The following is a 23,812-nucleotide window of genomic DNA, read 5'->3' as shown; positions in this document are numbered from 1 at the left end:
TAGAAAAGCTTTCCAGCGCCGGAGAGACCTAAGCGGGAAGGCCTGAAAATAGACACCAAGGTTGTGTTGTGTCTGCTCCGTACGTGAGTGACACTGCTATTTGCTCTGGAGCTGGTGTGTGCTGGCGACTAACAACAAACTCTTGCTTGTTTATGAGCCAAAACGTTATGACCAGTCACAGGTGAAGAGAATATCGCTGATCATCTCTTAACAAGGCCACATTATTAAGGTCCGAGTAGATTAGATGAGAAGGAAACAATCAGTTCTCGTAATCAACATGTTTGATGCAGGAGAAGTGGGCAGGAATAAAGATCTGAGCGACTTTGATGAGGGCCGAATTGTTATGGCAAGGCGACTGGGTCAGAGTATCTCTGACAGGGTGTTTGGCGCCTCAATGCACAAGGGCAACAAAGGCTATCCCGTCTGGTCTGAACTAACAGGACAAGTCAAGTCACACAAAATTTTAATGATGGTTATAGGAGTTATGTGTCATAGCACACACTGCACCACATATGGGGGCGAAGACCAATCAGAGTGCTTATGAAGACCCCTGTCCACCGTCGAAAGCGCCTACAATGGGCACGCGAGTATCAGAACTGGATCTCGGAGCAGTGAAAGAAGGTCGTCTGGTCCGATGAGTCCTGTTTTCTTTTACATCACATGGACGGCCGTGTACGTGTGTGTGCCGTTTAACTGGGGAAGGGATGGCACCACAACGAGCCGGTGGACTGGACATTCATGTGGACGTAAATTTAACACGTGCCACCTACCTAAACCCCTTCAGTGGTGTTCCCTGGTGGAAGTGGCCTCTTTCAGCAGGATAAAGCTCCAAATTCCCCAGATCTCAGTGCAATTGAGCATCTATGGGATGTGCCGGACCAACAAGTTTGATCCACGGCGGCTCCACCTCACAACCTACAGGACATGAAGGATCTGCTGCTAACGTCTTGGGACACCTTCAGGGGTCTCGTAGAGTCCATGCTTCAAAAGTGTTGGCTCATCGGTGTACTCTTATGTACTGTATGTTCATTTTTTGGTCTTCCTTGTCGTTCATTTGTCATCTTTGCTTAATTTTTCGCAAACATTATTTTTAGGGCTGTGCAACAATTAATCGCGATTAATCGCATCCAAAATAAAAGTTTGTGTTTACATAATATATGTGTGTGTACTGTGTTTGATTATTTTGTATATATAAATTCACACACATGCATGTATATATTTAAGAAAAATGGGTTATTTATATATAAAATATTTATTTATTTAAATATACAGGTATATACAGTAAATGCATGCACATTTTTCTTAAATATATACATGCATATGTGTGTATTTATATATACAAAATAATTATACACAGTACACACATATATTATGTAAACAAACTTTTATTTTGGATGCGATTAATTGCGATTAATCGTTGCACAGCCATTTTGCTTTGCTTCAGCTATGATAAAGAGACATCCACTCTTGCATTGCGTGTTCATGCACGTTGTGGGCGGAGCAATGAAGGGAGGGGCGTGTTTGATTGGGTTGATTTCAGATATCAACAGTGTTTCTCAGAAATCACTTACTGCACCTTTAGGCAAGTCTAAAAAACTAAAATACAAAATTCGTAACAAGCATTGATGCATTTGTAATTCTTTGAAATTACTGCAGTCATACTTTTCGAGTGCACTGACATTTTAACCAAATTAATTTAAATAAAAAAAATTTTGGGACTAAAATAACTGAAAACACAAGGTATTGTTTTCTTATTCTTTAATATGATTATTATATTCTGACAATGTCACATTTTGTGGTGTCTGTAGAGCTATTTTAAATACTAAATATTCATTTTTAATGAAACATATTTAGTTATATTTACTATTTATGTTTCCACATGCTCTCTAACAAATTAGATGAAATAGTTACGAGGTCTTTGAGAAGAATTCATTCTTGATGTCTGTTACCACAGGGCACAGCAACACTTCTGAACACCACAGAACATTAATCATTTACACCGTTTTTAAATAAGGCAAATTTGTTTAATAATTTAAACTCATTATGCTTTGAAATTTATGGAGAAACAATAGGAAAATGCTGCAAAATAACATTAAATGTAACTCGACTTTGAATATAAATTTGCACTTTTTTTTTTTAAGTCGGTGTGAGCTTGACACAGATTTCACTTGTTTTCCTTTAGGACCGTCATGCAGATCGTCAATCACGTCTTCGCCCTACCAGCCACTCTGCCACATATACCACTGTCTCCACCTGGCATCATCACCCTGAGAAACTTATCACAGAGTCCTGCATTTATGAGGCCAGAGTAAGTCTTTTCTATGAGGATTTGTCAGTTTATTGCAACTTTTACTGATAGCAAAGGGTCGGTTTACTTCGTTACTTTTAACAAAGCGTTGGTATGACAGTAACTTCCCTCTGTTCCTCTTATACACCCAAAGACATCATGAGGCCATCAGAGGAAAATATTATTTTCATGTTTGTGTGTTTTAATCAAACAAGTTGTCATGCATCTTATTTAACAACGGGTTACAACAAGAAGTTTTATTTTTAACAGCTTTAAGCAGTTTTTTTTGGGCAGAAAATCAAGTTTGCCAAGGGATATTAGAGAGAGAACAGGAAATGATGGGGAATGGGATCAGGAAATGACTGAGCGGCTCAAACCCCAAAAGCATTGTCCAAAGCATTGTTCAAGATCAAAACAGAGTCTACATTTAAATAAATAAAAGATCCATTAATGAGCACCACATTAAAAATTAAAGTGCTCTTTTGAACCATCAGTTATTTTTAAAATGTGAATCCTGAGATGAAACTGAGTAAGTACTGTTTAGCACAATAGCAATAGATTTATACATTTATAATGTTACAAAAGATTTCTATTTCAAATAAATGCTGTTCTTTTTCCACTTTCTATTCATCAAAGAATCCTGAAAAAAATGCATCATGGTTTAAACAAAAATATGAAGCCGCACAACTGTTTTCAACATTGATAATCAGAAATGTTTCATATAATTAGGCCTATATATATATGCATACACATATATATATATAGATAGATAGATAGATAGATAGATAGATAGATAGATAGATAGACTATTTCTCACTTGCAAGCTGCTAAAATAAACGTGCATATGAATGTAAATTTCCATATATACCACTCTCGGAAAATATATTTCTCCAATCTTTCTCCTTTTCCAGTATTTAGGGTCTGTGATCATCCGAGATCTACGAGGAATTGAGTCTACACAGGAGGCCTGTGCTAGAATAAGGGTATATATGCATATATTAGTCAATATGTCAATATTTGTTCCATGTCTTAAATTGTTAAGTAACTCATTGTGTGTTTACACATTTGACCCGTTAAACAGTTGGATTTTTCTGCCTTCTAATTTTCACCAGAAATCAAAGGATCACCGGAAAGGTCCTGTCATAATACTGAATATCACATACAAAGGAGTCAAGTTCGTCGACGCAGCCACCAAGGTAAAAGCAACCTCCGATACTTACTGTAACACAAGTTAACACTGGTTTACCATAACGTTTCTTTTTATTAGTAGTGTTTTAGACAAGCATCTCTATCAGTGAGATTTGCTCTACAGTAACCCGTCCCGCACTATTTGTGGCACGGACATGAATGATAGATTATGGTTATATATGGTTACATAGGCCTGTATGGTTATGAATTAATTAAGTGCTCATGTTTTTAGTGGATGTTTGAAAATTGTGAGGGATTCACTCAATATTTTTGTACTTTTGCAGGCGCTGGTTGCAGAGCATGAGATCCAGAACATCTCATGCGCGGCCCAGGATCCGGATGACCTTTGCACATTTGCATACATCACGAAAGACCTGAAGTCTGGGTTTCACTTCTGCCATGTCTTCACTACAGTAGAAGTGGTGGGTGTTGTTTTATCTGCTCTTTTATTGGGGAACCAATCAGGGTTAGGAAACAGGTTTGATAAAGTCAATATGAAATCAAAATGGACCCCATTTAGTCTAAGTGAGCTATAGAGCTGATAATAGATAATAGTAAAGCAATATTTATGTCAAAACGAAAAGTTTATGGAATATTTAAAGTTGCCATATTCTGCAGTTTAGCAGCATTTTTATTATGATTATTATTAGTTGTAACTTAATTATTATTTTTTAAGTTTATTATTTTAAGGTGTCATGGTGTTTGTAATTTAGTTTTTATTAATTATCATATGGAATGTGTTTATTATTTGACATGCATTTTATTCTTTTTATTTTAATTAGATTTTATATTTCTGATACTGAATTGAAACTAGACAAGATCATATTTATTTATTTTTTAATTTAATATTTAACATTTATTTACCCGCATTTTAGCAGCATTTTTATTATGATTATTATTATCAGTAACTTAATTATTATTTTTTAAGTTTATTATATTAAGGTGTCATGGTGTTTGTAATTTAGTTTTTATTAATTATCATATGGAATGTATTTATTATTTTACATGCATTTTATTATTTTTATTTTAATTAGATTTTATATTTCTGATACTGAATTGAAACTAGACAAGATCATATTTATTTATTTTTTAATTTAATATTTAACATTTATTTACCCGCATTTAGGCAGCATTTATTTTAGCAGCATTTTTATTATGATTATTATTATCAGTAACTTAATTATTATTTTTTAAGTTTATTATATTAAGGTGTCATGGTGTTTGTAATTTATTTTTTATTAATTATCATATGTAATGTGTTTATTATTTTACATGCATTTTATTATTTTTATTTTAATTAGATTTTATATTTCTGATACTGAATTGAAACTAGACAAGAAAATATTTATTTTCTAATTTAATATTTAACATTTACATTTCTGACACTGAATTGAAACTAGACAAGATCATATTTTTTTATTTAGTATTTAATATTAAATTATTAATATTAATAATTTATTAATATTAATTAATAATATAATCAATATTATATTATTAATATTATTAATAATATAATTAATAATAATAATTATTATTAATTATTATAATAATTAATTATAATAACTATATAATAATAACTATAATAATAAACTATAATAACTATAATAATAATTATAATAACCCCCCCCCCCCCCCCCATCTCTTTGACCCTTATAATTAAACCGTGCTGATTATCTGTCTGACTGCTAGCCTCTTCACATGAGTAACACTTACAGGTTGAGGTTTGGCTGTCAGGTCAAATATAGTTTCCTCTGCCACTTTTTGCTTTTTATAGCCTTACTGAAAGTGAAAACTCATATTGTGTAATTATTTATTGACTCAACTAATGGCTGTTTTCTGTTCAGACACAGACCTATGAGATCATCCTGACGCTGGGACAAGCTTTTGAGGTAGCATATCATATGGCTCTCCAGGCACAGAAGTCCCGTCGTCACAGTTCATATGCTGGTCCATCCTCCGAAATCATAGAAGCCAAGACCAGCAGGCCCACCTCTCAGTCCCGCAACAGTGTGCGCCGCTCCACCGTGAGTATAAGTTCCGCACACATACATACGTTCATGGTTTGATTAAGGATGAATTATGCATCATGAATGTATTGTGTTCACATGTTTTTGATTACCACAGAAAATTATGTTCCCTCAGTTAGTAAAAAGTAGAATTTACAGTATTGCACTTACAATGGGCGACTATAGGGCAATACAATACATTCAGGAGGGTTTAAAAGCAGAAATATGCAGCTTATATAGTTTGTTAAAACAGTTCTTCTGATTCTGTACAAAATGTGTTTTATTTGAGCTGTAAAGCTGACTTAATCGTACATATAGTGGTCGGACTACTCATGGATGAAGTTTTGTGAATGCACTGCAAAAAAATAATTTTCTTCCTCAGTATTTGTGTCTGGTTTTCCAGTACAAATATCTAAACATTTTTTTAAATCAAGGTACATTTACTTGAGAAGCAAAATTCATTTTACTTAAGTTATTGAGTCTTCTGAAATAAATTGATCAAAATTAAGAGAGTTTATGCTTAAAAGCAAAACAAAATCTGCTTAATATTTGTAAAACAGAACAAGACAAAAATACTGAGGAAGAAAATCATTTTTTTGCAGTGTTTTTATTTATTTTTTTGCATACTTTTAATGTCTTTTTACTCGGAAACGTTTATTTTCTGTATTTTAAAGGTTATTCTATTGCAATGTATTGTCCTTTATTATGAGTGCATTACTGTAAACATAATTTCTGCTAGCTTATACAAACTGTGGAGGAGTCTAAATAATTGTCTGTGTTAATCAACAGCTTGTCACAGATGCTGTCCATAAATCTTGAAACCTAAATTGACTTAATTATCCCAGAATCAGTAGACTTTAGTCAGAATATATCATATATGTCATATTTAATGGCTTAATTTGCATTTGTGTCCAGTTTAAATATGGCATCTACCCTAACTAAGGTTCAATTACATTTGGATAATTTTGAGCCAGTTTTAACACAATACATTCACAGCACAATGCTTCAATATGTCTAATTCAATATGGGAAAGATTTTGAATAGCTGTTATTTTTTGCTGAATTATAGTGTTGGTTTATTTCACAACTTAGAGCTTAAGCTGAATTCTTGGGTCATTTCTGTTTTGTTTTGGTCTTTATTAAATATCATTATATTACAGAATTGATAATATACAGATATAATTACAGATAGATTATTTGCACGACAATAAACATTTTGTAAAAAATAAAGAGCTAAAGTTAGCCATCGATCAGCAAGGGATAGTTAGCTTGATAGATAATTTTGTTCAATTATAAATTAATTTTGGTATTGTTTCAAACATATTTTGAAATGTTGATATCATACTAATTTCTGTAGATTCATCAAACTGTATGGAACGGGCCAGTTTTGTCCAATTACAAATTAATTTTGGTATTGTTTCAAATATATTTTGAAATGTTGATATACTAATTTCTGTAGATTCATCAAACTTTATGGAACGTTTTAGTGTGAGACACTCAAAAATATATAATCAAACCAAAAACAGAAAAAGGAAAGAATAAATGCAGATTTGACTTCGACAAAAAAAAAAAACTTGAATATTTTTTAATGTTTTTTACGTTAGAAGTGCAGTATTAAAAACAACTGCTAAAACCAAGGTAGTGAACCCATTTCAAATTCACTTTCATGTTCACTTAATTGTGATGCTGTGATTAAAGAAAACTAATATGATTTCTATCTTTGTTTATCCAATATATTAAGACATATATGATGGAGTGGTAAAAATATATATACTGCATAGTAGGAATGACCCACTTCAAGGAACGGGTTTAGTTGTGTTAGTCACCTCCAGGCCCAGTATACTTTTCATGTCTTAAATGTCTTTACTTTGCTGCCGTAAGCCTGTAATCTATGTCTCTGTGCTTCTGCCCGGTCCTCCTTCCCAGGGTGCACCTGTGCTTGAATACCGCTGCTGTTACTGTCACACGTGCTCCGCCCACCGCCCCTCCTACCTCCCGCTGCCCTCTATCAGCCCTGGAGTTCAGGTTCTGCTCTCTCTCTCTCTCTCTCCCTCTTCCTCACATTCTCCAGCACTCTTCCTCCTGCTACTTCTCTGGCTTTCTCTTCCCTGCCACTTATTCACTTTACTAATTTTCCTGTTATGTTTTCCAATTGTCACTGTTATCCACCTATTTTTTTCCCCCATGTACATTTTTGGTTGACACTAGCAACAGGTCACAAATTTAAAATGTGGTATAAGGACAATATTTTAGATTCAAGATGATATAAAGGTTGCAATCATGTATAATCCGAGGATGAGGATATGTTGTGTCATTGGCAAAATCTTGTTTTGGCCTGAAGATGTGCTTGATATAAATAAAGTTTGTTTAGTTGACTCTCACAAAACCTGTCCAGAACATGTCCAGATGATATTTCACTCCAGAATAATAAGAAAAAGAAGATATTATATTTAGCATAAAGAAAATTATGACTGCAAAATTGGTTTTGACATTATTTTGATGATAATTAAGCATCAAAAAAGTCTCTCTCTCTCTCTCTCTCTCTCTCTCTCTCTCTCTCTCTCTCTCTCTATATATATATATATATATATACACACACACATTATATATAGATAGATAGATAGATAATTCAGTACAAAGTAAAACGTTCATTGGCATTACGGTAATGAAACTTTTGTGCATAATTGTCTTAATCTCATAATGCAAAATTGTAATGGTTTATTTTAATTTAAGCAAAATTTAATTGATGAGGATTTTGGGGTGAAATGTGACCCAGACATGTTTTCGGGAGATTTGTGCTGTTATAGTTGTACTTGACAAATCAATACACATTTCTTCAATTGGGTTTGCCAAGCCTGGAGCAATGTCTTTGAAATTATTAGAAAACAATATTCCACATAGTGGGAGTTTCATATAGTGGAACTTTTCGTTGGTGTCGCCAAACAATGTCATTGAGAGGTCTTTTCAAAAACAAAGTATTGCGTTTTAAGGAATACTTAACTTGACACAAATATCTTACATTTACACTTTTTGTTATCCAACTCAATATCGTCACTTTTTTGGAAAAAACTCAAAATGACATTATCAGGCGACCTTCTTAAAGACCCTACTTTTAAAACGAAGACAGTGTGCAATTTGAAAGGACACATTTACCTCAAACTTTCTTGTAAATGGATCCTTAAATTCTTTAAAAAAAATGAGCAACTATTTCCAGACATTTGTGTTTATACACTCAAACCAGCATAAGTGTTGTTGTCTATGTCTACGGTGATTTCTCCTACATGGTGTTCATCCACAACGGCCACTTCCTCACTTGTGTGAAATGTGGGTTTCCGTTGGCTGCCATTCTCTCCTGCAGTCTCACTCCTCGCTCCTACTTCTCCGGCAGATCGACCCTCTGGAGCCGGAAACGGACCTGCAGTCCCTGGGCAGCACCAGTTGGCTCTTCGAACCACGGGACTCCTCCAGACCTTCGAGTAGCACCAAGTATGAGACCACCATTTTTTGAAGCAGGGCACGGCCCTTGTCCAATCCCGCCTGATGCCCTATTTCAACCCCACGCCCCATAAACTTGAGTGCCCCGTGCCTTCTCACTGTGATTTGTAGCCTCCCTCAGGGCAAGACTACTTCCCACGCCAATCCCGACCCCGGTCCTTGCCTGCATTGCCCTCTCGGAGAGCCGAACACCTCCACCATCCTTTTTTGTCGTCTTGACCAATGAGCGCTTTCTGGAATTCTTGGATATGCCGTATAACTAGCCTCCTCAAACTCTTCCGTCATGGTCCGAAGTCGCCTCGAAAGCTTCGATATTTTATACATTACGCTGAATGTTTACGGTTTGGCCCTCGTACCAGAGGGTTCTCTATCACAAAAGCTCCGAACTTGAGCCAATGTGTAGGCGCCGAGTCCTATCGAGTAACTCGGATACTTGTAGCATTTCTACATCTCCTCATCTGGATGGACACGTTGGCGGAACTTTATTAGAAATTAGTAGATCAACAAACTCTGACTGCAACAGCAATACTAGTACTGTTTTTCAAGTTTACGTACTTTCACGATCATGAATGCAACATAACGCCGTTTCCCATCAACGCTCCTCAAACCCTGTAGCACTAGATCACTTTTTTCCCCCTGTAGTTGGACCCACGTTCCCCCCCCCCCCCCCCCCAGCAGTTCTTCAGTTTTTCACAAGAGTTGGTCTGTAATTTCGATTCACATCCAGTGCTTCCTTTTTTCTTACCAGGCATCTGCAGCTCTGAGGCCCTCTGAAGAAAGACTATGCCTGTTTAGAGTGTTTAGAGGTTGGGATTTGAAATGCAATACAGCTTTACTAGGAAGAGTAAAATACAGCCCCAAGAAAATGGAATAACCAAGACAACATTCCCATTGTTTTCTCACTGTTTTAGGGACGTAATTAGATTAATGACCTTTTATTTCACAAGGGAATCCATTTTATTCCGTAGAGTTCTATATTTGAAACTTTACATTGTTAACATCACATGATAAGTGTGTGTATAACCTCTATGTTCATTTTGTGATTGATGATTTGTTCCGTAAATTTAGTTACCAGAGAGAAGTCATTTGCAGAAAGATAAGACAAAGTATTTCCGTAGACGTAATAACAGTAAATGTTACTTTTTTCAATTGTAAAAGATTTCCCATGGTGACAGTTATCTTTAGAGAGAAGATAATGAAAGCCAAGAAAAGAAAAAGCACTAAGGCTAGAGAGAGAAAAAGGCCCAAACAGCCTTATGCAAATTGTGATGTATTGAACGTTTGGAAAACCACTGTAAGTTTCCACCACTGTTTATTAACGCAAAAAAAAAAAAAAAAAAAAAAAAAGTTATTTCAGTGTATTAGATGCTAGAAATCTGCTGTTTTACTTTGGCTAAATGGCACAAGTTTTATGTTCTGTCTTGTTTCATATGCCATGTTCACACTGCAGCTAAATACAATTTTTTTACCCCCCAGTTCTCTTATTACAGTAGTAACAACTGCATTTTGAAACCAGATTCACTCACGGAACTTTTAAATAGTGACAACCGCATTTTATTAAATATGCGTAGCATACGCGACCGAACCGAACTAGCAGGCTAATTACCGTAGTGACTTCATTATCACGTCAGAAAAACCACAGAAACTGAGGTGTGTCTTGATATGTTAATATATTTCAATAGTTAATCTTCACCATAGTTTCTCCCACCAAACATAAAAATACAGGACATAAATAAATAAAAAATAGCCGGCTAGACGCTGTTGCTATGGTGACAGATTCGCAAGGTCGCTTTTGCCCATTCCGGAGTGACTCCTGTAAATTATATCATACACATTCAGAATGATAATTTAGCGGATTTATTTCTAATTTAAATGTTGTTGTCACTCTCAAATCGTTGCAGTGTGTACGTGGCTGTTTTTATTCTTCATGTGTGGAAAAGGACGGTTTGATTCTGGCTGTTACTCACCTTTGAACTGCAGTGTTTGTCTCTCATCTCCTGTTTAATGGAGTGATCTGTTAAAGTTGTGGTAATTTCTTTGTGACTGTGTTGCATATCCTCAGCATCCCGACATCGCTGTCATCCTCACGCACTAATAACCATCATTTGACATTGTTTTGTCCCATTTCCTAAATGATAATTGCCAAAGAGGCTATAACTCAAGATTAATTTCACTCATGCCATCACATCCTGTAACGTGAGCTTCGTGTTTTTTTGTTACTGTGTTCATATTTCTGAAATATTGTCTCACATGTAATTTTTCGGTTACACTTTATTTTAAGGTGACATAGTTCAATTGTAGGCTACTTACTGAAATAGTCTACTGAGTAGTATTAATTATGTACTTATACATGTACTAAATAGTAAACATAGTGTTACGGTTCGGGTTAGTTACTTATGCATAATGTACTGTTATTACTATAGTAAGTACATGTAGTAACGTGTAACTTCGTCACCTTAAAATAAAATGTTACCAATATTTCTAGTTTAATCAGCAAGTCCTGTCTGGGCTCTTAGAGCATTCCCATTTCTGTATTCCAATATATTTTTCCTTGTGTAGCTTACTCCACCTTTCAAGTTTCCGGACACCAAGGTGTGAATTGAAGGGGAATCAGGTGAAACTTTATGTGAGTCCAAATGAGGAAGAAATTGAGTGAGTATGCGAGAGAGAAAATAGAAATACAAAATTAGCACTTAACTGCCGTACCAAACGGACTGTCCAAAGTTGCTCCTACTGCAAAAATGAACTTGAATAAGGACATTACTCAACTGATAAACTGATTTGCTGGTGATGTGGAAATGGACGTGACATATCAAATATTAAAATATGAATCAGCATGATATTCAGTTGGATTGAATCTCATAAAGCAATGTCATATTTCACCCCAAAATCAAAGGAGAGATTTCACATAGCAAATTATGCCTATTTTTAGGACTATTCACTGCAAATCATCATGACTGTAATGCAAAAAATTTTGTATTAAAGTCTGCATAAATTAAATGCAACAGATACAACCAAAATGTATACTTACATTTGTACTCTACAAATGTAGTCTATTTTAATAATATTATATTGTAATATCAATAATAATATATCTTAATTTGGTAAAAAGTTGTTGGGGAGGAATTTGCTAAATTGTCAAAAAATGATGGTCCTAAAAATAGGTTTCTTTTGCTTCTTTGATTTGATTTTGGGATGATCCAGGCATTTCTCAAGTTTTTCCATGAGATTCACTCAAATATTTTCAAATAGTAACAGAACTTTGTGGAATTTCTGGAAAACTGGAATTCTCTTTCCCGAGCACTGTGTGAACATTGTGACATTTTAGTGTTCAATGTTTCCTCTTAAACTGTGGTTTATTTTCATATGGAGGACTTTGTGAGTGACGTGAGCAGCATATACCTAAAAAAAAAACATGAAAAATGAGTTTCTTGATCTTTTTGAACTCTGTGTACATTGTAGAACTGCTTGTTGAAGATTTCTGGTATTTAAAACAAAGACCTGAGATGGAAACGTTACAGTTGAGAAGAAATAATGTAAATCAGCAAAAATATTTTTAACTGTATGTGAGGAATCCAGCTAAATTAATATCAAATCAATGGTTGATGCAATGATCTTACTGTGAAATAGCAAAGATGTAGCATATTTAGGCTATTGATTTGCCGTATGAAAACAAAGAGCTGAATTAAATGTCACTTTATGGCCATCTGTCACATATCTTAGCTGTCTAAGCATTACAAGCGTTTTATTTTTTATAGTTAGCAGGTTGTTTTGTGGGCACATGTGCTGCAGTGAAATAGTAGGAATGATTTACAGAAAATGAGGAAAAAAAGAGGAAAAAAAATGCAAATCCCTCAGGCAACACTTCTCCCTCGCTTCCTCTTTGAATTCACTTGAATTTCTTTTGAACTTCACATAATTTGAGCAAATATTGACAAACTATTTATCACAAATTAGTGTCCTCTGTTTTCCCTGTTTGGGAAGAGTACGAGGATGTCAGAAACATACCAGGATCAGGGCTGAATGCTTGCACTTGACAACACAAGAAAAAAATACCACTGTTGGCCTATGTAGAAGGTAAAGTAACTACGATTAAAAGATGTCGATTAAATGTACTTTTTGTCTTGAATGTTCATACTATTCTGTATGTTCATTCCATTTACTTAAAGAACAATCATTATACTATCTTAATGCCATTGAACTAATAAATTCAAAACTTTTTGCTCTACGTTTTTTTCTTGTTTCAATTGCATTTTTATTTCAGCATATTTCATGAATTGCAACACCAGCTGGTTTGTTATTGATTTGATTACATTATTGTGAGTAATCGAGATGCATTTGACTGTGTTTCTGTTTAAATGCTGTATAAGTAGACCAAATCAAAACAAGCAAAAAAAAGTTGTTTTTTCATTTTATTTTCTCAAAATACATGAAAAACAAAATGCTACAAAAAAAAAAAAAAAGTAAATAAAAACATCAACGTAATAAATGCACATCATACACAAACCCACTTTGTAACCCTCTGGTCTGTCATAAATATGAAATGAAAGCCAATGGAAGGTTCATTAAATTTTACAGGAATTTGTCATAATCCGAGTCATTCGAGCGAACTAATGTTTCCTGGACTGCAGGCATTAGTCATCATAAAACGCAAATGAGCAATAAAAATCTTCAATCGACTGTAAAACCAGTGTAGATATTTAGCCGAGTCTTGGGAAATCGTGGCACCGTGGTTTTATCGATCAGGGCGCACCATACCAGGTCTAACGGACAACATCATTGGCCGAGCAGGAGGTCGCATCATGTGTGGCCCGGGCATCATTTGCATAGGCCCACCCATTGGTGGACGCATACCTGGACCTGAAAGAAAGCCAGAGGAATTTACACATTAAATTCAGATTGTTGTTGATGAGACATCCTTGACATGAACTTAGCTACTTCTGCATTTGAACAATCGTACCTGGTCCTCCAGGCATCATGCCATGAGGAGGTGGACCCATCATGGGCATCATAGGAGGACCACCCATTGGTGGAGCTGGTAACATGCCAGGCCTCGGAGGTCCACCTGCAAGTTAAAACAGATAAACATCTTATTCTTGGTACATAATCTTCAAAAGGAGAAACACGTGTGGGAATATAATTAATTCATTAAAGTAAATTCTTAATTTATTGTTTGACCAATATGAAAAATAGCTAGAGAGCATGGTGACTGATTTGATAATACAATTTAGTGTGGATAGATCGATAGATTGTTTTATGTAATGCCATGTCAGCATCTAAGGCTATTTTCATGGCAAAAACTAAATTACAAAAATACAAATATCATATAAATACAATAAAACCAAGCAAACAAACACAAGTCATATTATAACTTTTTTTTTTAAATTAACATATGATAAAAAAAAAAAAATCCAAAACCTTTTCAGGCATAATCTTACTAAATAAGTCCTTAAGTGAAAACTTCATAAAAGAGCATTCTACTTGTATTAAATTTAGTGTGGACTAAACATGTTCAGAATTTAAATGTTAAGGTAAGACACCACAGGTGAATCAGGTATATTTACATTGATAATTAACAATTGCCAATTGTTTTGCATTCTGAAATGTTTAAATGTGCTAACAAGGCATTATCTAATTAAATTACACAAAATTGCATACATTTCCAAAAATAATGGATTAAGCCAGGTACATAATTCTTGTTTCATTTTGTTGGCATATTAGTGTCACAGAAGGGATTTTGGATCTCTTTATCAGTTTTTAGGAATAAAATGTTAAATGTATTTCAGGCGAGTGATATATACATTAACAACCCCCTTTGTAAATCATCAGAATATAGATAATAGTGCAGAGAAAAATCATTTTGAGAAAACGCCTTTAAAAAAATCTCTATTGTTACTGAAATTTACAGACGCAAATAGATAAAGTGTAATGAAATAAACACTTCAAATGTTTATTTTGGATGTTTCTTTTCCACTATTCTGAAAGATGATGTTATGGAGGCAGAATAGGCCAAAATCTCAAAATTGACCAGTGCATTAAAAAACAATGGGTCTCATTCACAAGTTCGCATGCGTATGCACAAATGTATGCGTGAAACGAACTTTTTCACGAACAAATCATGATTCATGTTAAATTAAATAACTTGTATAATATAATTTATATATAAAAATAAATACAATTTAATTTCATCTTAAATATATTTCATCATATACAGTCTGAAAGAAGAAAAAGTGCATTATAGCTTCAGCGGTGAGGTTTAATTGATTAATAACGCAGACATACACTAAAGGGGTGGATTCTGAGCTCCATCTCGGTGTTGATCACGTTATTAATCAATATCTATCCTTCAATATTTAAATTGATTTGAATACATTTGAGGTTTATGAGATTAAAGTCATTTTTAGCCTCATGTGTCTTCTGCCTTGTAAGTGCTGTTTCTCCATGTTCTTATGTTCATATTTTTAACTCTCCCTGCTGACTATGGCAGTCAAGGTTACAATTAAAGGTCACAGTTAAAGCATTTACTTTTCATCTGCTTCACCATAGAATAAAGAACGAACGTTGTACAAGCCTCTGACTGTGAGAAAGTACATCTTATCACTGTTATGGAAATATTTGCTGCTCTAGCTAGAGCTCTGAAGACTTCAACCTAGAGGAATCTGTGTGTGTGTGTGTGTCTCTCTGTGTCTTTGTTACAGAACACAAAAGTTCATGTATTTCAGTAATTCAAATAAAAAGGTGAAACTAATATATTTAGTATATATATATATAACTATACATATGCACGATTATACTTTTCTGAGGGCTGACATTTCTGTATTTAAAAACCTTTTTTTTTTTATTGATTTCATGTAATATTCAAATTTTCTGAGATTTTGAATGAGGTTTTCATAAGCTGTAAGCAATAATCATCAAAAATATAACTTTTGCACGATATTCAAATTTTCCGAGTTTCACCTGTATGACTCCCAAGAGTGATGGAATGACCATATTAAGAGTGTGATCAGAATCATGAAACTTGAAGTAATGACATATTATTGATCTCTGTTAGAGTATAATCACGGCTGTATTGGATGTGTGGCCCACAAACTCCTTGTTGAGTGTTGAAGCTGACTTCAGCTGATGAAACTGCAAATTAATTTTTTGATGGATTGCATCTCTGACTCCTGGTCTTCATTCATCATTACTGGTCAATTGGGTCTCAACCGTAAATCCCCTTATAACGCATGTGTGTACAGCTGGCTAATGAGAGGTCTGTGTAAATGGTGTTTGAGCTGGATTTGAGAATGTGCCTTGATGATCTGGTGAGAGCGACATGTGTTTGACGAGAGTGATGAAAGGAAATGTGCGGAAAGCCCTTAAGTGAGATTGTTTGGCCGTGTTTTATGCAAATGACTATCCCCACGTAGCCGCTCATTTAGAGTGCTCCACATTCATTAATGTTTGAATGCGGTTAAGAATAAATCAATGCACATGTTGTGAATTAGGAGATTTTGAGAGAAGTTCTCCTGTGCGTACAAATCATAGACTGTAAAAAAATATGGACGTAGTGTCCGTGACGTCACCCGTAGGTTTCTGAAGAGCATTTTTGAAGCCTAAAGTGGGCGGAGTCAGCCGTCACCATCTTGGCCTCACGTCACCTTGCGTCACTCTCGGATAACAGAAAATGGGCAAAGAGGCGGGGCGTGGGTGGAGGAGCCTGGCTATCTGAAAACACGCTCGCGGCTCGACGTGATCGAGTTAACTCAGGCTTGGGAGGTAATGCTATATGCTACTGAAAGTACCCTATGGAAAGTACCAAGTCTCCGACTGCACAGGGCCTCGCGCTAAAGTGACAGTTGATGATGTAAAGCCAATTAAAAGTTCCTGTTTTTGCCCTTCGAAATATTATTAAAAGACATGGCTACAAGTGAGACTGTGTATCGTGATTCTGTACTATTCTGCTAGTTGAAAATGTATTATGCAGTAACTATTACTCTGAGAGAGTGTGTGTGACAGTGATTTATGTGCATAACAGTTACATGTCAGTCACTTTTTTTATAGTCTATGGTCCGCCAGCGCAGCATCGCTCGTCAAGTTCGAACAACTGAAATACAGCGCTGGTTGTTCTCTCGAACGATACTCGACGACAACGACGGAATCCTCCAAAGTCATGGGCAAAGTAATGGGTGTATTAAATTGTATGAAATAATCCCAAAACATTTGCTGAGGTGAAGTGACGCAGCTAACCGCAGACAAACGGCTAGCATTGACATCAGAGGGAATCCACCTGTCACTCAAAAGTGGACACACCCTTAATTATGCAGTTAACTTTAAATATTAATCAACTAAACGGATGAGTTATAAAAAAATTCACCCCCCTCACAGTTGTTATGAAGGGCAAAATTAGCTGTATAGACCAAAGCCACAGAGAGAAGCTGTAAACATGTTTTTTTCTGCTGTAAAGTTGGTCATTTTAACATGGGGGAGATACAGATTTGACTCACTTCTGCAGCCAGCCTCAAGCGGCCAGTCAATGAATTGCAGTGTAACTCACTTCCGTGTTGGTTTCAAGAGAGAGACGGGGAGGTTGCCGCTTGGTACAAATATGAAATAATCCACGCAATTATTAGTGAATGAGACCCAGTGGTTTTGCCTGTAAAGTCTGACAAACAAGCATTGAGAACTACGGACAAGGCTGTTGGTAAGCTGTGCGACTGCCACGAAAGGCAGCCACCATTTCAGAGCTCTGAAACTTACTAATATTTGGATGAGGAAGCAGAGATCCGCCAGGCGGAGGGGCTCCTGGGAACGGCGTGGGTGGGATTTTACCCTGCTGGAAGGCAGCCGCTGTAACACACAAAAATTACTTTACACTGGAGCTTAAGAAATGAGTTCCCAATCAACTGAATCAATATAATTATATCAAGTATGCATAATATGTAAATATCAGTGGTAATGTCTCGATAAACATGCATAAGGATATGATTTACTCACTTGTTTTGTCGATGAGACTCTGAGCCTGCTCCTCCATCCATTTCTGGTAATAATCCTTCACATTTTCTTTATGTTTACGTCCACTGCAGTGTGTCTTTCTGACGGATGGCTGCAGAGATTAAATATACAAACAACTCACTTTTGCACATATATAACAATGAATGTCATTTTAAACAGGTCAGATTAACAGTGCTAATCTTACCGAATCGTGTGTCAGGTATGTGTCACAATAATCACAATAAAACCTGAAAAAGAGAGAAAAAACTGGAGTCACAAAACAAACTCACACAAAAACAAAGTAGTGGCACTAGAGTACAGGGATGACACTAATGAGAATTTCAGCTCATTAATAAATACCATAGTAAAGTACCATGATTTTGTTGGACGTAGTTATTACCATAGTTTTCTTGAAAGTAATTTGGAGCGCCATATAAATAATATAATATAATGGCACTGAAATTCACGTGCAATGAATGGTTTTTACATGGTACATTTTGTTCATTATATTTTCGCACATTTTTGTTAAAAACTAGATCCTCCAGAAAAACGCTATTTGAAGCATTTAAACTGTGAATAAACATAAGAACAAGCACACTAGTTCAGATATTCTGACCCCGTTTAAAAGCCGACTTAGCTTAGAGAGCTAGCTCTTGTCTGAGAAGCGCAGCTGTGTTTGTAATGTAGTTTTCTAAAATGCCGAAATATACACCAGACACATTGGTTAACCTTTCGCGACTAAGACGTGTTGTTTGTTTTTATAATATATCGCATATATTTGTATAAATTAAACACAAAAGACACACTCACTTCGGCATTTTCACGGCGGAGCAGCGCGGGGCGAGAACCACCGGAAGCAGAATCTGAGAGAATCCTTTTACGTCTTTGTTTGGGTTTGAGCGAACGCGTGCGCGCGCACACGGGCGCCACCCCGAGTTTGGGAGAGGATCCCCCCCCCCCACATTTCAAAAGCTTCAATTTCACCCCAAAATAAATACATTTGTGTTTGGATTTACATTTATCATGATAGTTAGGCTCATTTCCCTCCAAAGTATGAAAGTATGAGTATGAAAAACTACATGTACTATGAGAAAAAATGCTCTGAATTCTCATTACCATTTGCAATATATTTAAATATATATATATGAAGAGTTCTCTTCTAGAATTATCATTTTTATCAAGCTTGTATGTTTATGTTCAGTTTTTTCACTGTAATGGCAATGAAAATTACCTAATAATTGTCATGAAAGTGAAATTACTGAACCTAAATATACAAGCTTGATAAAAATGATAATTCTAGAAGAAAATTTCAGATGGCACTTAGAGGCTTTTGCATCTGAACTCTTCATATATATATATATATATATATATTAGGGCTGTCAAAAGATTAATCGCGATTAAACGCATCCAAAATAAAAGTTTGTGTTTAAATAACATGTGTGTGTACTGTGTATAATTAAATTTGTATATATAAATACACACACATGCTTGTATATATTTAAGAAAAATGTGTCATTTATATTTATAAAAAATATATTTATATATAATATAAATTATATATAAATATATACAGTATATGTATGCAAATATTTCTTAAATATATACATGCATTTGTGTGTATTTATATATACAAAATAATTATACACAGTACACACACATATATTATGTGAATGTGAACACAAACTTTTATTTTGGATGTGATTAATCGCGATTAATCTTTTGACAGCCCTAATATATATATATTTATTATTATTAAAGCTGTATTTATACGTTTTATACTGTATTTATATTTTTATGGTAACCTTATCAATGTAACATAAATTGTTAAATGCAGTGTTATTAGTTGAGTTACAATTGGGAATACAAATGTGAAAACCATGAGTACTGAGAGTATTGAACATAGGGGTAGGTGCACATAAGCTTCCTTGCTTCAGCCTACTCCTTTTGAGCTTCCATTACTGTGTAAGTGTATGACTTCTGTAACAAACATGACTGTGAACAGCTCAAATAAACTAAACTAAATAAAAAAATCTAAATAAATACATCATGGTAGTATTTGTGTACTGTATTAATTGTTTATAGTCATGACTTTGGCCCTAAAAGGCAAACATTTCTTTAGAGTGAAATATGACCCACCCAGACATGTTCTTTCCAGGCTTCATGAGATTCACCCAAGCGCTCTATAATCAATACTCTCAAGATCAACAGATCAGGGACACTGCAGAATATAGTTTTATTCTGACAAAACATTTGCGAAAAACTTTAACATCTTAAAACAACGAGTATTTTGCCACATGTTTGAGAATCCATTCAGCTTTTACTTGAGCAGCTTTAAGCACTTCAACTTTAATGTTTTATGTTGTTCAGTTTCTCAAAGCTACAAAGTTCCACCAAAAGCAAAAGCATTGGTCAAATGCCTGTAACACAACACAATGTCTAACAGGTTGCAACAACTTTACCAATTCTTATATGTTTTGAGCCTGACGCATGACAGTTCACAGACTTTCCTATAGTATTTTGTAGTAGTCAGTATTATGTGGCTTGAAAGTGTATGAGAAACAGGATGTTGCAAAGTTAACAGGGAAAAAAAAAAGAAAAAAAAATTATGAAAGCCAAGACTCACACTTTTGACAAGCCGGATCATACATTTACACATATATTGAAGTTCCTGATTTATTGCAAGAGTATATGTAAAAAATGTGGTTGATATGATTTGCCAACAAACTTAACGAAAGCATTTATCACACGATTACTCATTGCAAACAAATTTTGAAAGGGATTCTGATTGTAGCTGACAGACATTTGCAAAAATGTTATGCAAAATACATTGAAGTAAACATGTCAACATTAAACAGCATCTGAGACCCATTTTACTAACTTAATGTGACATTTCCAATTGAACTAGGATATTAAATGACAGAAAAGGAGAAAAAAAAGCAGGCATCCACTTTTAATTTTGTCCTTTGGAACAACATGCTCAATCTATCAAGAAAGTAAATGGGTCCATTTTGATTTCATGTTGACTTAAACTTGCATTTGGGGTCAGTGAAACTCTGCCATTGGTAACTGTAAAATGGTGACTTGATAAAACGTGAAAACCACATTTCTTTCCAAAGGATTAGGATCCATTATCCAAGAATTCAGAATTATATTGCATTTTATTTAGATAAAGACTTGCATATAAGACATGATGCTTTTCTGTGCGGTGAGAGCATATCATCTCTTTCATATTTTCCGTAGCCATCCGTGAATGATGAAAACCGTTAATCCTAAATAATTACTTAACATAATTACAATAGTCCCTTTGAAATGATGCGAATGCTGCGGGAAGTCCCAGGAAGTCGTCATCCTCATACGACGCATCTTGAAAACCCATTTGACATCATGTGCCACATCTCAGTGTCATCCGGATTAAATACAGTGACGTGACCAATACATCACCAAGTCCTTTCTGCTCGTCCTCCTGGAAAACCGCAGCGGCGTTAGCCAACACGCCAGCCCTGCCGATACGCCGTGCCACATCTGTCTCTAAACAGTCCTCATAGGTTCGATTTGGGTGCCGTGTTGACAGGGATGGCTCTGAGCTCTGTCCGCATGCACATGTACTCGCCAATGACTGCCATGAGGGCCATGCAGGCCACGTTGACCAACCACCATGACAGGGCGGCTGGGAGGTGGGCGTTATAGATCCAGCAGCCGATCATGTGGAAGAAATGCACTGTTACTGTGAAGTCCAGACACTGCTTTCCCCGTCGGATGAAGAACCACAGGCCAAGAGCACTGAGAAAGAGAAACAGAGCCAAGAATGACCTAAGATGGCAGATAAAAGTGAGATAACTGTATGGAATAAGAGACATTAATATTAACTTACCATGTGAGAGAATTCAGAATAAACGCCATCATAGATAAGCGGCCCAGTGTTGTTGAAAACCCAAGAACCTTGAAAGAAAGTAAACTAGTTATTTGTAGGGCTGGGTTGACAATATCAATATCTTCATTTTGATGAACCAATATTGATTTTTAAATGCCAAGATCGATCTATTCTCATCTAAAAATCACAATAAGCTTTGTGATTTGTTATTTTTGATAAGAACCACAGTCTTAGATTTCAGATCCTTTTTAATTTTATCCTGAAACACAAACAATACCATTTTGATGCTCTTTTATGTGGCGTGAGAGAGATCGCTGTAGTGCTAATCATGAACCAAACATCTCTTCCTTTTTACTGCAACTTATAGCATTAAAAAAACAAAACATGAATGAGCAATGAGGTATGATGAAAGGAACAGTTCAGCTTACTAAAGTCTATCATGTCTCATGTAATCGCTCAATCAGTGTTTCAACCTGGGAAACAGCTTGTAAACAATAAGTGCCACATAACATTACATTTACTAAAGGAAAGCCATGATTGTTGTAACTATTTCATCCAGCTCTATTTGGACAGGTTCTTACCTCATAACTGAATATCTGGTCAAGTGATCTACTGGTATGGACCAAACCATCAACACCAGCTAACCAGAGACCCAAGAAGCTGTAGTAGATGCACTGCATGAGAACAATCTGAGAGATGATGAGGATCGGATCCCAGATGTAGCTGCGGAAATGACTGCCCATCTCGCAGGAGAAGAGGGGGACAACACAGGTCCCCACACCGGCTGGAGGGGAGGGTTCACTGGAGCCCCAAGATTTGAGTTTCAACCTGTCAATGCCAAAACAATAACAGTGCAGAATTCAGTTTGATTGTCAGACCTCCACACTTCTGAGAATACCATGGTAGATCTCCAAAAAACGTGGTATTTGTTTCTTAGTAACCACGAAAACGTAAATAAGCTTATTAAAACAACCCAGATAAAGAGAAATCAATCCCTACCGCTGGTCAGCCTTTTTAGTCAACATACGCACTAGTTAGCATTCAAACATTCTACAGTCAAGAATAATAATGTGTTATCTTCAGTATTTTATAGGTATATAAATGTAATTATTATAATGTCAACTTTATGCCGTTTTCTATAAATAAACAAGCATGTATATGTAAAATCCCGCGGCGAACAGGCTGTTTATTAAGTTAGCATTCGCTAGCTAAAACAGCGCTAACTAGCGACTTTGTTTACGTCTGTCTGTGAGTATTATAATGGAATGAAAACACAAACCCTGATTAAGACACATCCGTAATACGATCCTGGACGACTGACAGTTTAAAATTAAGGATAGGGAACGCTATATGTTAAGGCTAATAATAGTAATTTCAACCGGATGCGAAACTTTGAGCCGATGTTCAGAGCTTGATGTCATCATCTGTGTGTCCCGCGGCGCTGATTCGACACATCATCAAACTTCACATCATCAAAACAGATAATCCCGCTCTTCGATGGAAGATAATGGGGGAAATGTTACATTGGGTTTCAGTTCAAGTCAATTCTTGATATTATTATTCTATTTCTCCTTATTTGACTAGCTTCACTTGTTTTATAATTTCATAGAGTGTGGAACTTAATCGCAGCTTCTTCATTCAATATTATTGCAAACTAGAAAATGAAAGTTTGAATTCTGGTTTGACAATTTGGAAATTTAAAACCGTTTGAAAGTGTGTGTCCTGGTTTCACAGACGGCCAGGATTAGTTCAATTATACGGAAGCCCTGAACCGCAAACAATAAAATAAACATTCTAAAATTAATTCAATTAAAGTCGAAATATTTCTAGATTACAGTAGAAACATTACGAGAATAATGTCGTAGTATTTTGATTTATTTAAAAATATATCAGTGCAAGTTGCTCTTAGTTAAAACAGCCCAAACATGCATTTTAGTCTGGGACTAATTTAAGCCTTGTCTGTGAAACAGGGGATGAATGTAACTTGGTTAAA

General features: G+C 35.4%; 3 protein-coding genes across 6 annotated transcripts in view; 1 reads left to right on the top strand and 2 right to left on the bottom strand.

Annotated features, from left to right (window-relative positions):
• The window catches only part of anks1ab (ankyrin repeat and sterile alpha motif domain containing 1Ab), a 33,422-nt gene extending 23,125 nt beyond the window's left edge, over positions 1-10,297 (top strand). For 2 of the 4 annotated variants that reach the window (XM_079883450.1, XM_079883451.1), the window contains exons 9-15: positions 2,183-2,308; positions 3,199-3,270; positions 3,400-3,483; positions 3,760-3,897; positions 5,320-5,499; positions 8,869-8,966; positions 9,724-10,297. In XM_079883450.1, the coding sequence (XP_079739576.1) occupies positions 2,183-2,308; positions 3,199-3,270; positions 3,400-3,483; positions 3,760-3,897; positions 5,320-5,499; positions 8,869-8,966; positions 9,724-9,739 (714 nt within the window). In that variant the 3' untranslated portion in view covers positions 9,740-10,297. Of the gene's footprint in view, positions 1-2,182; positions 2,309-3,198; positions 3,271-3,399; positions 3,484-3,759; positions 3,898-5,319; positions 5,500-7,406; positions 7,506-8,868; positions 9,109-9,723 lie in introns of those variants that run through there. The other 2 variants (XM_079883449.1, XM_079883452.1) reach the window with 1 other exon arrangement.
• Positions 10,298-13,219: 2,922 nt separating this feature from the next.
• Positions 13,220-18,854, bottom strand: snrpc (small nuclear ribonucleoprotein polypeptide C). The gene is made up of 6 exons (XM_079883454.1): positions 18,759-18,854; positions 18,154-18,196; positions 17,952-18,060; positions 17,715-17,804; positions 13,936-14,040; positions 13,220-13,835 (listed from the first exon to the last, which is right to left on the bottom strand). The coding sequence occupies exons 1-6, from the start codon at positions 18,764-18,766 to the stop codon at positions 13,711-13,713; spliced, it is 480 nt and encodes a 159-aa protein (XP_079739580.1). The 5' UTR covers positions 18,767-18,854; the 3' UTR covers positions 13,220-13,710.
• A 2,452-nt stretch (positions 18,855-21,306) lies between these two features.
• On the bottom strand, positions 21,307-23,543 carry sys1 (SYS1 golgi trafficking protein). Its single transcript, XM_079884110.1, has 4 exons — positions 23,099-23,543; positions 22,401-22,647; positions 21,820-21,887; positions 21,307-21,728 (listed from the first exon to the last, which is right to left on the bottom strand). The coding sequence occupies exons 2-4, from the start codon at positions 22,560-22,562 to the stop codon at positions 21,488-21,490; spliced, it is 471 nt and encodes a 156-aa protein (XP_079740236.1). The 5' UTR covers positions 22,563-22,647; positions 23,099-23,543; the 3' UTR covers positions 21,307-21,487.
• Between the last annotated feature and the right edge of the window lie 269 nt (positions 23,544-23,812).

The sequence above is a fragment of the Squalius cephalus genome, assembly GCF_949319135.1.
Source record: "Squalius cephalus genome assembly, chromosome: 10".
NCBI classification, from domain to species: Eukaryota; Metazoa; Chordata; class Actinopteri; order Cypriniformes; family Leuciscidae; genus Squalius; species Squalius cephalus.
This window is presented reverse-complemented; position numbering and strand designations above follow the sequence as displayed.

What these genes read in the sequence shown, in the direction of transcription:
- sys1 (XM_079884110.1), bottom strand. Translation starts at nt 22,562, where the DNA reads ATGGGCAGTCATTTCCGCAGCTACATCTGGGATCCGATCCTCATCATC. An exon ending in ACCAGATATTCAGTTATGAG is followed by an intron (nt 21,888 to 22,400) that starts GTAAGAACCTGT and finishes CTTTCTTTCAAG; the next exon opens with GTTCTTGGGTTTTCAACAAC. An exon ending in ATTCTGAATTCTCTCACATG is followed by an intron (nt 21,729 to 21,819) that starts GTAAGTTAATAT and finishes TCTCTTTCTCAG; the next exon opens with TGCTCTTGGCCTGTGGTTCT.
- snrpc (XM_079883454.1), bottom strand. An exon ending in CATACCTGACACACGATTCG is followed by an intron (nt 18,061 to 18,153) that starts GTAAGATTAGCA and finishes TAATCTCTGCAG; the next exon opens with CCATCCGTCAGAAAGACACA. An exon ending in GAGTCTCATCGACAAAACAA is followed by an intron (nt 17,805 to 17,951) that starts GTGAGTAAATCA and finishes TGTGTGTTACAG; the next exon opens with CGGCTGCCTTCCAGCAGGGT.